The 16515-nt window shown below is 44.6% G+C and overlaps 1 protein-coding gene across 2 annotated transcripts in view; it reads right to left on the bottom strand.

Annotated features, from left to right (window-relative positions):
- The window catches only part of SEPTIN11 (septin 11), a 93470-nt gene extending 89731 nt beyond the window's left edge, over positions 1-3739 (bottom strand). Inside the window, exon 1 of one of the 2 annotated variants that reach the window (XM_059667848.1) lies at positions 3547-3739. In XM_059667848.1, the coding sequence (XP_059523831.1) occupies positions 3547-3573 (27 nt within the window). In that variant the 5' untranslated portion in view covers positions 3574-3739. The remainder of the gene's footprint in view (positions 1-3546) is intronic. The other variant, XM_059667840.1, reaches the window with a different exon arrangement.
- Between the last annotated feature and the right edge of the window lie 12776 nt (positions 3740-16515).

Genomic DNA, 16515 nt, shown 5'->3' on the forward strand with positions numbered 1-16515 from the left:
GGTTCGATTCCGGTCAAGGGCATGTACCTGGGTTGCGGGCACATCCCCAGTAGGAGATGTGCAGGAGGCAGCTGATCGATGTTTCTCTCTCATCGATGTTTCTAACTCTCGATCTCTCTCCCTTCCGCTCTGTAAAAAAAAAAAAAAAAAAAAAAAAAAAAAAAAAAAAAATCAATAAAATAAAGTTGAACAATTATAATAGTATACTGTAATAAAAGTTATGCAAGTGTGATCTCTCAGCATGAATTTCTTTTTCCTTCTTCACAATTTCATGGGTAGATTTGTTCTTACAGTAGATCTTAGCAACCTCAGCATAAGATGGTTTTTCTTTTCCATATTGAAAACTTTCATCCTTTTGCTTAAAGTGGGGGTGGGGAAGGTCCAGCCCACCAGCCTAATAAGGCCTGAGAAATCATTTGGTCTGGCCCTGCCAAGGCAGTAGGGGTGAGTTAATTAACTGTTTGACCAAATACAGCCGGCTAATTTTTAGTTGACAATTTTGTATGGCCTGCGAATGATGTTATAAAAATCCAAATGGCCTTTGGCAGAAAAAAAGGTTCCCATTCCTGACTTGAAATCACTTCCCTGACTTAAAGGAATCACTTTAAGGCTTCTCTTTGCATATCTGAATGTTTTGGGGCCATTATTAGGTAAAATAAGGGTGACTTGAACACAAGCACTGTGGTACAACAGTCAGCCTGATCACTCAGATTGCTACTAAGTGACTAAGGGGAGGGAGCACATACAGCATGGATAAACTGGACAAAGGGATGATTCACATCCCTGGGCGGGACTGAGCCAATGGCCCATCATCATGCTATTCAGAACGGCGGGCCAATTTGAAATGTATGAATTGCTTATTTCTGGAATTTTCCACTTAATATTTTTGGACCAAGGTTGACAATGGGTAACTGAAACCTCAAAAAATGAAACTGTGGATAAGGGGGGGGACTACTGTAATCACTTCATAAGAGAAGTGATTACATTTGTCATATAAGGATTTTTGCCCAGTAAAAGGTCATATTTATACCTGGGATATCACATTAAAATGTTCAAATTCAAGAATGTCTAGAATTGAGGGCAAATTATTCTGAATGAACTTTCCTTCCATCTGGATGAGGGAGGCAGTTTTCAGGGAACGGAGATATGCTCATGTTTTCCTAAACAACTTTTTGTGAAAGATCAAATTCTAAAGAAATAACTAGAGAAACTCCATTCACACACAGATCCACTTCCTGAGCGATTATTTTCTCTCCACACTCTTTCTTTTGTTCTAATTGTAGAATAGATAAGGGAACAGAAGGGGTAGAGAATTCTAACAAGGATGCAATGTAGATCTCTCAGGGTTGTGTTTGGAGAATCTACACGTACTGGGGTTGTGTAGAAGACAAAATGCAGACACTACACTTAGGACATTTACAGAGTGAACAACATAGTGAAGCCGTTCAATGATTCCTCGGGAATACATGAAAAGACTTCAACTTTGTAGTCAATTCCTGACCACCCATACCACAACCCAGTCAAAGAAAGAAGTCTTCTGTTTTTACACTGTAAGTAATTTAATCTTAATTCCAGTGACAAAAGGGAATGTGCAGAGAAAGCAGTCACGTCCTCCGTGCACACACTTTTAAAAACCTCTATTATTTGCATGAGCGAGGTCTTCTGCAAGGATTCTGTGGGATTAAGCTCACATCTGGTTGACAGACCTGGTGTTGGATATGATTGTGGCCACACAACTAAATCTTAAATCCACATACTGTTCCTATTTAACTGGCATATATGAACTAACTAATTTATAGACAATGTGCAGCAAATTATTTCTTCCACCTCCCCATGCCTCAAGAATGCACCAGCAATAGGTATTCCGAAAAAAGACACCCCCCCCCCCACACACACACACACATAACATTGCATTCCCAGATGCTCTCCAATTATCTAGAGTAGATACTGTTATTTTAGTTATTGGAATCTGTGCCTTGGAAATAAGTAGCGTGGGGGAGGGAGTAATTTCACCAGACAAACTTGACCTCTCTGGACCCCTTTTCTCACAAGAGAGAAAAAAAAAGATTAGCCCAGAGACTACAAATTCCCTCAATAACAGTAATCTCTGACCACTAATTATCAAGAGTACAGTTTGTGTGCAAGAAATCTGAATTCTTAAGAGTATGTCATTAACTATTAACTTTAAATGCCTGAAAGACCCATAGGTGCACTTCAATATGACCACTGAACATTTTCTGACCACGGAAAATGTCTCTGAAAACATCTTGGCGGCGGAATCCCCCGAATTTCCCGGGGTGGGGGTGGCGGTGAGGGCGGGGGAGCGTGTGTATCGGAGCAGGAGTTAGGAGAACGAGCCGGGTGTCTGAGAGCACAGCCGGCATTTCCGAGTGGCTGAGTTTCTAGTATCTCCTAAGGACTTCTGTCTATGTCTACGAAACTGCTCAAGCGACCACCTGCAGCTACACAGTAACGAGTAGGTTTAGAAAAGGAAATGGAAATGGAAAGAGAGCGGGTAGAGCCGGAAAACCCTCGCGGGGAGTGCCCCCAAAGTCGGCGGGGCGAAAGTGGCCTTTGAATACCGACAAAGAAATGGGCAAAGAGAAAGAAAGAGGACTCCGCCTTGCCCACCCCACTCGGCTCCTTTCACGAAAAAGGCCGCCGCCGCCCCTTCTGCCTTTCACCCCGGATGCGGAGCCCCGGCTGAAACCGCACCCTCCAAGCCCAGCCGGGCCGGAGTCGCGGCCCCTGCCCCGCCCGCAAACCCGGGGCTGGAGCATCCTCCTCCCTCCCTCGCTCCCTCGCTCCGCGCCGAGGGGCAGCCGATTCTCCAGGCACCCGCACCCGCCCTCCCTTCCTCTTCCTCGCGTCCCCGCCTCCATGGCTCGCCGCCCCCAGCCTTCCATCCGCAGAGCATTCTAATACCTCCACCCGCCCGACAAGGGGGCCTTTTGAAAACTTTGTGTGTAAATGCAGGGCTTTTGTGCACATCCTGGGCAGGGCCCGGTCACCCGGGTGGATGCCTGGGGGTGTCCGGGATCTCACAAAGCACCGGGGAAACCACCACGCAAGTCCCACCCCTTGATTTTGGACCCGCTTCTGCCACCGAGTGACACACGGGGCTTGGGCTAAGCATCCCCATGCCCCGGCCGCCCCTCCACGCGGGGGAAACGGGAGGAAACCCCCGCACCCAGTGCCGTTCTCCGCTGTCACGAGGGAAAAGGTGTGCGCGCGGGGAGGGCGGCAGCCGAGGAACACCGTGGCTACAAGGATCTTCCTCAAGGGAAAATAGGAGAGAGGTCCCTTTCCTCCCACGTCCTGGGAATCGGGACGCAACGAGGCGAGACACTGTTGCATCACGCCATAGCCAAGCCTGGGGGGTTCCTCGCCCTCGCCTCAGCCCCAGACGCGCGCCCAAATCCATGCACACACAGCCCCCGCAGCCCCCGCCCGGGCCCCCCGATCCACGCCGGCACCCGCCCCACAGCAGGGACCACCCCGCGCCGGAGGAGGAGCGGGCCAGTGGAACGAGGCCCCTGCACTCACAGACGGTCTCCCCACGGCCACGGCCATCGCGGCTGCGCCCCGGCTCCGGCTGCGCCCGGCTGCTCCCCGCCAACACTGGCTGCCGCTCGGCTCCGGCTCCGGCTCCCGCTCGCTTCCCCCGCGCCTCCCTCGCGGCTGCGCTCTGCTCGCGCCCGGCTCCCGCGCGCGGCCAGCGGCGTCTGCTGCCTGCACGCCGCCGCCCCTCCAGCTTTATTAGAGCAACATGGCCACTCGCCTGGAAGGCACCATTTGCTTCCCCACAAAGGGGGGGAAGCCTTCGCGCCGGGGCTGAGGTCGACGGGAAGGAGTGTGGTGGGCGGGCCCCCAGGCTCAGACCGCGAGGCTTGCCCTCCGGGCATGTAACCGGGGCCCCCCCGAAGCGACCATCTCCTGGGCCACCAAGACCCTCGCAGCCGGTGGTCTGGCCGCCACCACCCGTTCCACCACGTGCTGGAGCCCGAGGAAAGCCGGGGCGCGGAGATCCGAGCCCGGGTCCCGCCGTGCGCTCGGCGGAGCTGCCAGCTGAGCCGCTGGCGAGAGGGGGAAGGGACGCGGGGCAGAAAAGTCCTCGGGGACGGCGTCTCGCGGAACGCTAGCCCGGGGCAAGCACGCGCCACCCGGAGGAACCGGCTCGGAAGGGGTGCGGGCCACCGGGGAGACACATGAGCGACCGAGGTGGGACTGGGCAGCCCCCCAAGAGTTGCTCCTACAGAGATCTGTTCTGCAGGGAGAGGCTAGAAAGCGGGGAGCTGGAAGCCGGGAGCTGTCGCTGAGACATGCGGCCGGGTAGGGGACCTCAGGGAGAGGAAGAGGCCGCAGCAGTGGCTGATGTGGACGGCGCACCACCGCCGGCTGGAGAGGAACCAGAGGACTTCCCGGCTGGAGAATTAGTGCCGCTGTGGACGGCCCAGAGCGTAGGGCCGAGGCCTCCCCGGGTGTAACGGGGCCCGCTGGCCACACGCGGGGGCTTAGCCGACCTTATGTGATCGCAGGAGACAGACCCGGCGACTCGGAGGCGCGCGCGGGGGTGGCGGCTGGGGTTGCGGCAGCGGCGCCCGGCGGGTGACTGGTGTCTGCGCGACTCCGGGCGCGTGGGACTGGGAAGCGCCCCCGCCGTAGGGAAGGATTTTTTCCAACAGATGTTGGGGTACGTGACCGTGTGCCCGGCGAAACTCAGTTCCATTGCTTGTCCGGTGGTGCGGCGCCGGGGCCAAGGCCCGGCAGCGGGGTATGACCGAGGGGCTGTGGATTCCCCCGCAGAGAGGGGGCCACGACAAGGCGACTGAGGATAGCGACCGGTCCGGGAAGGGAACCAGTTGGACAGAAGAGCAGGGGTGTGGGGAGGCGGGGAAGGACCACGATCAGCCCACGGGAGTGCGCCCGCGGGGAAGTCCACGGCCTATGGAATTAGGTCAAAGACAAACCACCTCTTTAGACGGGGCGCCCCAGAGTCTGACCTGAGACTTCCAGGAACTAGGTTTCTTGGGGGCCGTGAGTCTGCCCCTCCTGCCATTTCGGGGGTGGGCGGGGAGGCAGGATTCGGTGAGTGGACTCCGGGCGGGGGTCTGGCTGCTGGGAGGCCAACGCTGGGTTGCCCCAGGAGGGATCGAAGGGCTGCAGGCCACCCAGGCTGGATCCCACCGGCAGGATGCAGGTGGGACCCTCGGGAATGAGAGTATGACTCACGAGAGGCTCCGAAAGGGGACCTCTTAGGTCTGTGGGCGGACTCACACTTGCAGACACTAACCTCTTCCGTTTTGACCGATTTCTGCCCCCTAGCCTTCAAACCTTTTGAGACATGGTCCACCATTTTATGTGAAGCATACAGTATCAGCGGTTCTCAACCTGTGGGTCGCGACCCCTTTGACGGTCGAACGATCCTTTCACAGGGGTCGCCTAGGACCATCCTGCATATCAGATATTTACATTCCGATTCATAACAGTAGCAACATTACAGTTATGAAGTAGCAACGAAAATAATTTTATGGTTGGGTCACAACATGGGTACTGTATTACAGGGCCAGAAGGTTGAGAACCACTGCGAGTAGATGCTCAGTAAGTGTTAAGATGACCACGTGGATGGCTGCAATGCAAAGGGAGGAGGAAGGGAAATACTTCCCTTTGCTGCTCTCTGTATGTCGGCATTTTGTTCCTTCTCGCACAGGGAGGATCAGACAGCCTCAGTGCCCGTGTGGACATGAGGTCTCGGGTAAACGCTATGAAAAGACTGCTCCGCAGGTTCCCAACCGGATGGAATGGTGATCGCGAACCAACTCTCCATTCTGTGTTCTGTTGACCAGACCAGACTGCAGGACTTAATCAGTTAATTGTTTTATTTTTATTTACTTTGTAAATGCTTATGTTGAAAACAGCTGGTTAGATGTTTAGGTAAGAGTATGAATTCCCTACCTTGGTGGGTAGGTTAGTTTATTCTCATAAAAGCTTAAAGTCACCTATTCCATGATCTCAACTGTTTGAAGAAACACTTTTAAGACAAAATCATTACAGTTTACCCAGGTTCTGCCTGATTTTTTCACTAACTAGGAGCAATGCCTTAAATTTCCACCTCCCTGACTTTTGGGGCCAGATAGGCATAAATATATTTAATAAAAATATTTAATTACTGTTGGGCAATAAAGGCTATTTCAGAATGTCAGTTTTCCTTCTGAAGTTATTTAAACATCATTCTACACAGTGGTTCTGAACCTTCTGGCCCTTTAAATACAGTTCCTCATGTTGTGACCCAACCATAAAATTATTTTCGTTGCTACTTTATAACTGTAATGTTGCTACTGTTATAAATCGTCATGTAAATATCTGATATGCAGGATGGTCTTAGGCCACCCCTGTGAAAGGGTCGTTCAACCGCCAAAGGGGTCGCGACCCACAGGTTGAAAACCGCTGTTCTACAACCATTCTACCCAAGTTTAAAACCACTTCATAGCTATGTGACCTTGAGCAAATTATTAACCTTTCAGTGCTTCAATTTCCTCATCTTTAAAATCTATTTAATAATAGTTCCTCCCTAGTAGGGTTACTAAGGGCTTAAATTACCTTTTTAACTCTGTGCCCAGCACTGTGCTAAGAACTAAACATTTTAAAATGAGGATGCCTCTTCAACTATTAATCAGTGCACAGTCTGCTGAGAGATCTTTAAACAACGCTGATAAGTAATCCAAATCCTAGAAAAGATCCATGAATTAAGGGAGTTTAAAGCACAGTACAAGGAGCTATTCACTCTCCTGTCAAAACACAAAAGGCTTCACCAAGGAAAGCAGAACAGGGAGGAGAGCAAGGAGGACATCCCAAACAAGGGAACAGGATGGGTTCCGCAGTCTCACAGGTGACGGTGCTGTCCCAAGGACAGGTGCCCTGGCATTGCCGGAGTAGGATCCTTAGAGGGAGCTTGGCACATTGGGGAAAACACGGCCCTGAACTCCAGGTTATTACTTATTAGCTGTGTGACACTGAGCGAGATACTAGTAGCCTCTCTTCATCTCATCTTTTTCTGTTGTGAAATAGAGTAGTAGCAGAAAGTCCTGATGGAGGACATGTTTGCCAGATCCACTCTTCATCTTCCATTCTGCGCCCAGAAGCTTGAACTCAAAGGGCTTTCCTTCCCTGACTTTCCATTTGAGTTCCGGCAATGGTGAGCAACCACAGTACCACAAAGAAAGGAGTGTTGGTACTTATTCCCCCAGGCTCCCTTGCTATGGCACCATTGCAGGCTGGCTGCATTCCTCAACCAAAGGTCAGTTCCCTAGGATAATCCAGGGTAAACTCCTCGTGGTTTTGCTACGTTTATCCCACACCCTTGCAAATAGTCATTTTATGAAACTCTACTCAGATCATCCATTGAGAATGTACCATCTCATTTCTGCTAAGACCTTAACAGATTCAGTCCTTCACAGAATTGTTTTGCTCAGAGTTAACTGAGAAAACATAGGTATGCTATAATTAGAGTGACCTATAATTTATTGTGCAAACTTGGAAACTTTGGAGATTGAAAAAAGACGGTTAATGTATTAAGACGATAGGCAAAAAACAGGACTTATGGTCACCATAGCTATTATTACAAGACAAGTTGGGCAATTGAGAAGTGATCATACTTACATACATCCTTTACTAAGTAAGAGAACTTACTTGTATTTCAGCTTACAGCACAAAGTCTGGTATAATCAATAAATGTTGAGCTGCATTGGAATAGAAATGAGGCTAGGGGCTGGGCTAAAAAAACCTTTATTGTCATGCCAAGGATTTAGAACTTGATCCTGTGGCAAATGAAGAGTCAAGAAGGTTAAGCATAGAAGTGACATATTTGCACTTTAGAAAACATCTCTAGTAATGAAGAATCCAAAAATGAAATTAAGAAAACAACTTCATTTACAACAGCATCAAAAAGAATTAAATACTAAGGAATAAATGTAACAAAGGAACTGTAAAATGTTCACCCAAAACTATTGAAAGAAATCTTTAAAAATCTAAGTAAATGAAAAAACATCTCATGTTCATAGATTGGAACATTTAATAGTGTTAAGATGAGTTAAAGATTCATCACAATCCCTATTAGAATCTTAGCTGGCTAATTTGTAAAGATTGACAATCTGATTCTAAAATTCATATAGAAATTCAGAGACCCATAATAGCTAACACTTGGAGGACTCCCACTTCCAGATTTATAATTTTACTACAAAGCAACAGTAACCAAGATAGTGTCGTACTGGCATAAGGATAGACATAAAGATTAATGGAATAGAACTGACAAATCAGAAATAAACTCAAATGTCTATGGCCAACTTATTTTGAAAAGCCTATCATTCAATGGAGAAAGAATAATCTTTTTAACAAATAGTGCCGGGACAACTGTACAGGCAGAGCAATAGAATACATTCAGCCCCTTATCTCATATCATGTACAAAAATGTATCAAAGACCTGAATGTAATAGCTAAAACTATAAAACTCTTGGAAGAAAATTTACAGGTACATTTTAATCATCTCAGATTTGGCAATGGATTCTTAGCTTTTACATTTAGGTATGTAATTTTTGTATATGGTCTGAGATAAAAATTGATGTTAGTTTTCTCATATATACAATTTTTCCAGCATCATCTGTTGAAAAGACTATCCTTCCTCCATTGAATTGCCTTTGCACCTTTAGTAAAATATAAACTATATGTGCTTGTCAATTTCTGAACTGTCTTCTCTGTTTCATTATTAACTAATATGTCTATTCTTCTGCCCATACCACACTGCCTTGCTTTCTGTGGTTTTATAATAAGTCTTGAAATGAGGGATAACCAACTCTCCAACTTTGTTCTCTTTCAAAATTATTTTGTCTAATCTGGTTCCTTTGCCTTTCCATTTAAATTTTATAATAAGTTGTAAAAGTCTACAAAAATTTATGGTGGAATTGAATTGGTATTGCATTAAATCCATAGAATCACTGGGGAGAATTAACATCTTAACAATATTGAATCTAATCCATGAACATGGTATATCAGTCCATTTAATTTCACTGCCTTAATATTTTGGGATTTCAGCATACAGATTTTGCATGTATTTTCTGTCTTTTCTTCTTTTTTAATATGTAATTCACATACCATATAATTCACCCACTTAAAGTATACAAGTCAATGATTTTTATTATATTAACTGGTTCCAGTCTCATAATTCCCTCCTTCAGCCTTAGGAGTGGTAATGACTTTTGTTTTTTTTTTAAATATATTTTTTATTGATTTCAGAGAGGAAGAGCGAGGGAGAGAGAGATAGAAACATCTATGATGAGAGAGAATCATTGATTGGCTGCCTCCTGCACGCCCCCTACTGGGGATCGAGCCCACAACCCTGGGCATGTGCCCTTGACTGAAATCAAACCTGGGACCCTTTGGTCTGCAGGCCGACGCTCTATCCACTGAGCCAAACCAGCTAGGGCTGGTAATGACTTCTTTTTTTTTTTTTTTCTAAAGTACCTCACATGACTAACAAAACATGTTATAGTGCATTACAGCTGTACTTTGCAGGTAATGACTTCTTAATGCTACTAGTGTTTGGATGCCTTGCCATCTTTTATATGTTCTTCTAACTTTGCCTATTTCAGTGCTCCTCAAATTTTAATAAATATGAATCACTTGGGAATCCTGTTAAAAATGCAGATTCTAAATTAGTAGGTCTGGGGCCTGAAATTCTCCATCAAACTCGCAGGTGATGCTGATACTGCTGGTCTGGTGATCATACTAACTAGACTAACAAGGGTTTACAGTTCTAAAGTACTTCCTTTATTTAAGTTTCTTCATTTGAAACATCTGCAATAAACTTTTTGGTTCACTGAGACCTTGATAGATATAGATAGAAACGAAAACATTTGATTGCAATTGTCATCATGAGTTCAATCTTTCTTTCCCTATTGTTAAAACATTTATTTAAAAATTTATTCTCGAAATTGTTAAATTTACCAATAATTCTCAAACTTCCCCCTGTTCCCGCTACTTTTTCTTCCCTTTGAAAATCAGGACAATATTTGCCCCTCTTCAAATTTTCTGGTATTTCTTATTTTTCTCTGGTTTCCCAAAACCAAATAATATTGATTCTACAATCACTTATGCGAAGTCTTCCATAGATAATTCATTTAGGCCTGGAAAGTTTAACTCAAAACAATTGGTTGCTCACTTACTAGAATGGATTTCAGGGGCCTTTTTTGTTGTTGTTCACATTTTTTAATATAATGAATATGTAAATAATTACTTCTAGTATGCCAGTGGCCTTTTAGTAGTGTTTATTATACCTTTTTCATTAAAATAACTTTCAGAGAGGAGACAAAGTAAAAGTTGAGCTTTCCTTTTAAAAAAAAAAAAATCTTAAAGCATGATATCATCAGCACCAACCAGTGGTTTTCACCCTTTTTTGTTTGCCTGCTCGTGGCAAGTATTATTTGATAAACAAAAACCAAATTTTGAAAATGTTTTGGCATTCTTTTAAAAGCAAGAATTCTCTAAGCTTACAAGAAAATATCAATCCTTGTAGGCTTGTGCTACTCTTTAATTCAGGCTCTTTTAAAATCTAATCTCATTAACTAGCGTCCTGTGAAATGACATGCCCCCTGGAATACGATGACTTGGCCTGCTGGTCACTCTCCTTGGCAGCCAGCCCTGGAGCTGGGTCAGTTCGCCCAGTTTTGGCCTCTGTCATTCTCCGGTCATTCCTTTCTCCCTGTGGCCAGTCATTGTGGCGCCAGTATTATTCCTTTTTGTGAGCCTAGAACACTGGTACAGCTGAAGTCTCCTGACTCCATTTATGTAGCTGAAGTCCCCCTAGATATTGCCATTGACTTAGAATTATACATACATACATACATAGCTGTATATTATGACAACAATATGACTTGTATAGTCTCACCTTTAGTCTCAATCTATTTGCTATCCGCCATTTTACCATCATTAATTTCCACCTGGTGAGTAACTACATGGGGTTACCCTGCACCGCACCTTCTTTCTTGTAGACTTGTTCCTTTTGAATGAGGTAAAACATCCTTTATTTATTTCAGTCATAAATTCCTTCCTCGCTCATCTATTAATCTATTGGATTGTGTTCATCTCCTTTTGTTAATCTTTCCCAGTTCAATTTGCCATTAATCCTCCTTTCCTAACCTAAGATTTCAAAAGCCCTATGTCTCAAGTTTCTCCTCTTTCATTTTGCCCCACATGGATTGACAGAAGTGGATTTGGTTGGTTGGTATGATAAATTTTGGCAGATTGTACTTCATGCTTCATCTTTTAGTAAGATAGAATTGGCCATTGCAAGACTGCCTCCTTCATCATTTACAGTGAAAAACATGGGCTTGGGAGTCAGGACCATTTGTACACTTCCCTGCACTGCCAAATATAAGCTTTGCAGTTTTTTTAATTGGTATATAAGTTGCTGTAGAAACACCCCAAACCTTCGTGGCCCTCCCCCAAAATGGTAGATGTTTATTTCTCTCATGAAATAGTCCAGGAGGTGGTGAGCAGTCCAGAAAGGCCTGGCAGCTGTGCTGCTTGTGGTTATCCAGGAGTCCACATTCCTTGTTGCTATCTTGTTGCTCCATCAACTTCTGATTGTTACCTCATCTACTCTGATCAGAACTGGTTCACTGACACCATAGTCCATGGGAAGGGTGAAGAAGAGGAAGTAGAAAAGCAATTTCCTTTAAAGGAAGTGCCATGAGCATAGCACATATCACCTCTGCTCACAATTCTTTGCAAACCTCAGTCACATGAAAATAGCTGCAGGGGAGGCTATGATATGTAATCTCTTATATGGCACTAATATGCACCACTGAATCTGGGGGAGGGGCACGGATGCTATTTGTGAAAAGAAGAAATGAAAAATGGATACTGGGGGGAAATCAGTCTCAGAAGTAATATATTTATATGGTTAAAAATAAAATAATATAAAGTGGTATAGAATAAAGTCTCCCACCAATTCACCACCTGTATACTTCCCACCCCTCTCCTCAAGAAATAAATATTAGTGTCTTGTGTACCCAGAGTTTTCTTTCTTTAAAATACATATATATGGATTTCAGAGAGAAAAGGAGAGGGAGAGAGAGATAGAAACATCAATGAAGAGAGAGAATCATCAATCGGCTGCCTCCTGCATGCCCCCCACTTGGGGTTGAGCCCACAACTCGGGCATGTTCTCTGACCAGGAATTGAAACTTGAACCATGACCCCCTGGTCCCTGGGTCAATGCTCAACCACTGAGCCACACCAGACAGGCTGTAAACTTCTTTAAATGATAACAGAGAAGGCATTAAGTAAATATGTTTCAATATTTAAACATCAATTGGGGATTCGGGCAAGACTCAGAGGGAAATTATCTTTAATACGATAAAACTCTTCTGTTAAAAGAGGAAACCCATGACCAGTAACCTGGGAGCAGATGATAACATGGAGTCTGGTGTGCAAGATGTTTATTGGAGATAAAACCTGGGGGAAAAGTGGGAAGAAGCAGGATTGGGCACAGGGAGAATCTGAACCATAATGTAGACCCAATAAAACCTCAGCCCACCGGTGGGGAGTTCTGGAGCAGAGTGCCCATCAGAGTTGTGTGTCTTCAGGCGGAGATGCCTGGGCCCTCACACCCATCCTCAATCACTAGATGGGCAGCTTCTGGAAGCAGAGCTGTACCTTCGAGGAACATCTCTCTGCAGTTGAGGCCGAGCCTGAAGGAGCTGATGGTTGAGATGTTTGCTAAATGCACTCCGGGTGGCTGGGAAGCAAAGTCCTTGAAAGAGATTTGTATTTGTTTGTCACAGGCCATAGGTCCTTTTTATTTTTTTCCAATTTCAAAGTTATTTTTGTTGACTATCATTTTTTAATAAAAGTTTCTATTTTAAAATGTTTTTACATTTGCAGAAAAGTTGTGAAGATGGTATATATAGTTCTCAAGTAATCCATTCCCAGTTTCCCTTAATATTAACATTTTATAGTGGTGTGTTACATTTGTTACTAATGAGCCAACCTTGATACATTATTATTGGCTTACAGCCAAAATTTATTCAAATTTCCTTTGTTTTCCTAATGGTCTTTTCCTGTTCCAAGATCCCTTACAGGTTATTCCATTCCATTTACTTGTCATGTCTCCTTGGGCTCCTCTTGGCTATGACAGTTTCTCAGACTTTCCTTGCTTTTGATGACCTTGACTTTTTTGAGGAGTACTTGTCAGGCATTTGGTAGAATGTCTTTCAATTTGGATTTGCCTGATATCTTCCTCATGATCAGACTCAGGTTACGAGTCTGTGGTAGGAAGATCAAAGAGGTAAAATGCAATTCTCATTACATCATACAGCGGGAGAAAGTTAATAAACAGTTACCTCAACCAGATGATTGAGGTCAACATCAATAATGAGTCATGCTGATAGTGTAGTACCCTTGCTGTGATGTAATATGAATAGCATTGGGAGCTCTTTCAGTTGGTTACTGTGTCCCTTTAACACACCCTTATCATCGGTTTTGTTTGTTTGAGCACTTCCTTACTTTCAGGCACTACAAAATGCTCCAGGCCTGTCTTGTATATTCCCCGCCCCAACCCTTGAATCTGCCATTTTTTTCTAAAAGGCTCTGGTCCCTTTTATTGGTGAACTATTGACCCGGTGCACGGATTCATGCACATTGAAAGGAAATTAATTAGAAGGTGGCCTGCGGGGCGGGACTGGGCAAGATGAGCAGGACACGCCCTGGAGCCAACTTCCCATGGTCCCTCCCCAACCAGCCACACCTGGGGTGGTGGTTCTGTGGCGCATCTGCAGAGTGAGTGGGGTCCCTCTGGCAGGTGGGGTCCCTCAGCCTAGCCTGTGGGGATCGGGCTGAAACTGGCTTTCCGACATCCCCCAAGGGGTCCCGGAGTGTGAGAGAGGGCACTCTGCAAAGTTGCTGTCTTAAAGGGTGTGGAACGCAAATGCAAGTGTGCAGTAAACCAGATTAGGCACTGACATTGCCCCAACAACAACATAACCCACGACCAAAAGTGGAATTGTGCGGCCCCGTGAGGAATCGGGCTCCCTCCTCTCTGTTTCGGGGTGCGCCACCCGAGAACCGCCACTGCCAAGTCAGTACAGCTTGGCAGCTCCTGCATTGACTGACTGCCCCCTGGTGGTCAGTGCGCGTCATAGCTACTGGTCGGATGGACAATTAGCATATTAGCCTTTTATATATAGAGATAGTATTAGAAACCAAAACCTGGGCTCCAGGTTTGCTCATTGCTCATTGGAATGTGGTTGCTTCCAGGCAATCTCAGGAGTCCAAGTATGGAAATGATATGTGTATACTACCCTGTTTATATGCACATATCTGTAAATATTACTATGTGTAGCCATTTGTATCTGTTGTAAGATAAACATGAGTTCATTCTGATGACTCCAACTGAAATCCGTTACTACATAAATCATTCTAGCCTCCTTCCTTGTTTATCTGTAACCTCCCACTCCAACAGTGAGAAGCCTGGCTCTCACCATCCACCATCCATTTACCTAATTGTTCAATGTTAGCGTACATTTGTGGTAGTTCAGAATGTTAACAAATACCCATTAGCAACAACTGTATCATTAGAGCACAATGTTTATATGTTCTACATTATATACAGTTTCTTTTGCCTTTAATCTACAGACTCCACTCATTTCCAAAATTACTCAGGTCAGCAGCTTTCCCCTCCCACTCCTTTAGTGAGGTTGTTTCATACATTCGTAATACAGTTCGAGTCTTTCATCACACTCTGTATTCCGTCCTGGGATTCCCCAACCTCCTACATTATTTTTTAAATTTGCATATATTAAGGTTCACTGTTTATGCTGTAAAGTTATGGTTTTGACAAATGCATAGTGTCATGTATCCATTACATATATGATCCATACAGTATCATATAGAATGGTTTCACCACCCTAAAACCTCCTCTGTATTGTATCTATCCAACCCTTCCTGAGCCCCTCACAACCACTGATCTGTTTATAGATTTTATAGACAGTCTCAGAAATGGAATCATACATTATGTAGCCTTTTCAGACTGGCTTCTTTCAGAGAGCAATATGCACCATATTTCCTTTTTACCTTTCATTCAAAATCTAGCTAACTTGGAATAGAAACAAGTTCCTACAGAAAGATTTCTGGAAATCTCAATTAGGCTATGGATATTTTTTGCCCATTTTGAAGTTTCTGATACATATTGCTATTTTACAGAAAAGCCCTCTGCCCTTTGGGAAGCACTGGGTACATATTTTATTTTATTTATTTTTTTTAATTAAATCTTTATTGTTCAGATTATTACATTTGTTCCTTTTTTTTCCCCCCCATAACTCCCCTCCTCCCAGTTCCCGCCCCACCCTCCGCCCTCACTCCCCACCCACTGTCCTCATCCATAGGTGCACGATTTTTGTCCAGTCTCTTCCCACATCTCCCACACCCCTTTCCCCCTCAAGAATAGTCAGTCCATTCCCTTTCTATGTCCCTGATTCTATTATAATCAACAGTTCATTCTGTTCATCCGATTATTTATTCACTTGATTCTTAGATTCACTTGTTGATAGATGCATATTTGTTGTTCATAATTTGTATCTTTACCTTTTTCTTCCTCTTCCTCTTCTTAAAGGATACCTTTCAGCATTTCATATAATCCTAGTTTGGTGGTGATGAACTCCTTTAGCTTTTCCTTATCTGTGAAGCTCTTTATCTGACCTTCAATTCTGAATGATAGCTTTGCTGGATAAAGTAATCTTGGTTGTAGGTTCTTGGTATTCATCACTTTGAATATTTCTTGCCACTCCCTTCTGGCCTGCAAAGTTTCTGTTGAGAAATCAGCTGACAGTCGTATGGGTATTCCCTTGTAGGTAACTGAGTTTCTTTCTCTTGCTGTTTTTAAGATTCTCTCTTTATCTTTTGCTCTTGGCATTTTAATTATGATGTGTCTTGGTGTGGTCCTCTTTGGATTCCTTTTGTTTGGGGTTCTCCGCGCTTCTTGGACCTGTAAGTCCATTTCTTTCACCAGGTGGGGGAAGTTTTCTGTCATTATTTCTTCAAATAGGTTTTCAATATCTTGCTCTCTCTCATCTTCTGGCACCCCTATAATTCTGATGTTGGTACGCTTGAAGCTGTCCCAGAGGCTCCTTACACTATCCTCGCATTTTTGGATTCTTTTTTCAATTTGCTTTTCCAGTTGGATGTTTTTTGCTTCCTCGCATTTCAAATCATTGACTTGATTCTTGCGCTCCTCTGGTCTGCTGTCGGGTGTCTGTATAATATTCGTTATTTCAGTCCGTGTGTGCTTAATTTCTAGTTGGTTCCCCAATATAAGATCGAGGGTCTTATTAGTTTTCGTGTAGATCTCATTAAGTTTATCGGCAGCTTCTAAACAGTTCTTGAGAGACCTTAAAAGTGTGGTTCTGAACTCTATTTCTTCCATTGACAATTTTGTCCTGTTTCTTTGTCTCTGCATTTTGTTAT

Source organism: Myotis daubentonii, chromosome 1 (genome assembly GCF_963259705.1).
Source record: "Myotis daubentonii chromosome 1, mMyoDau2.1, whole genome shotgun sequence".
Taxonomy (NCBI): Eukaryota; Metazoa; Chordata; class Mammalia; order Chiroptera; family Vespertilionidae; genus Myotis; species Myotis daubentonii.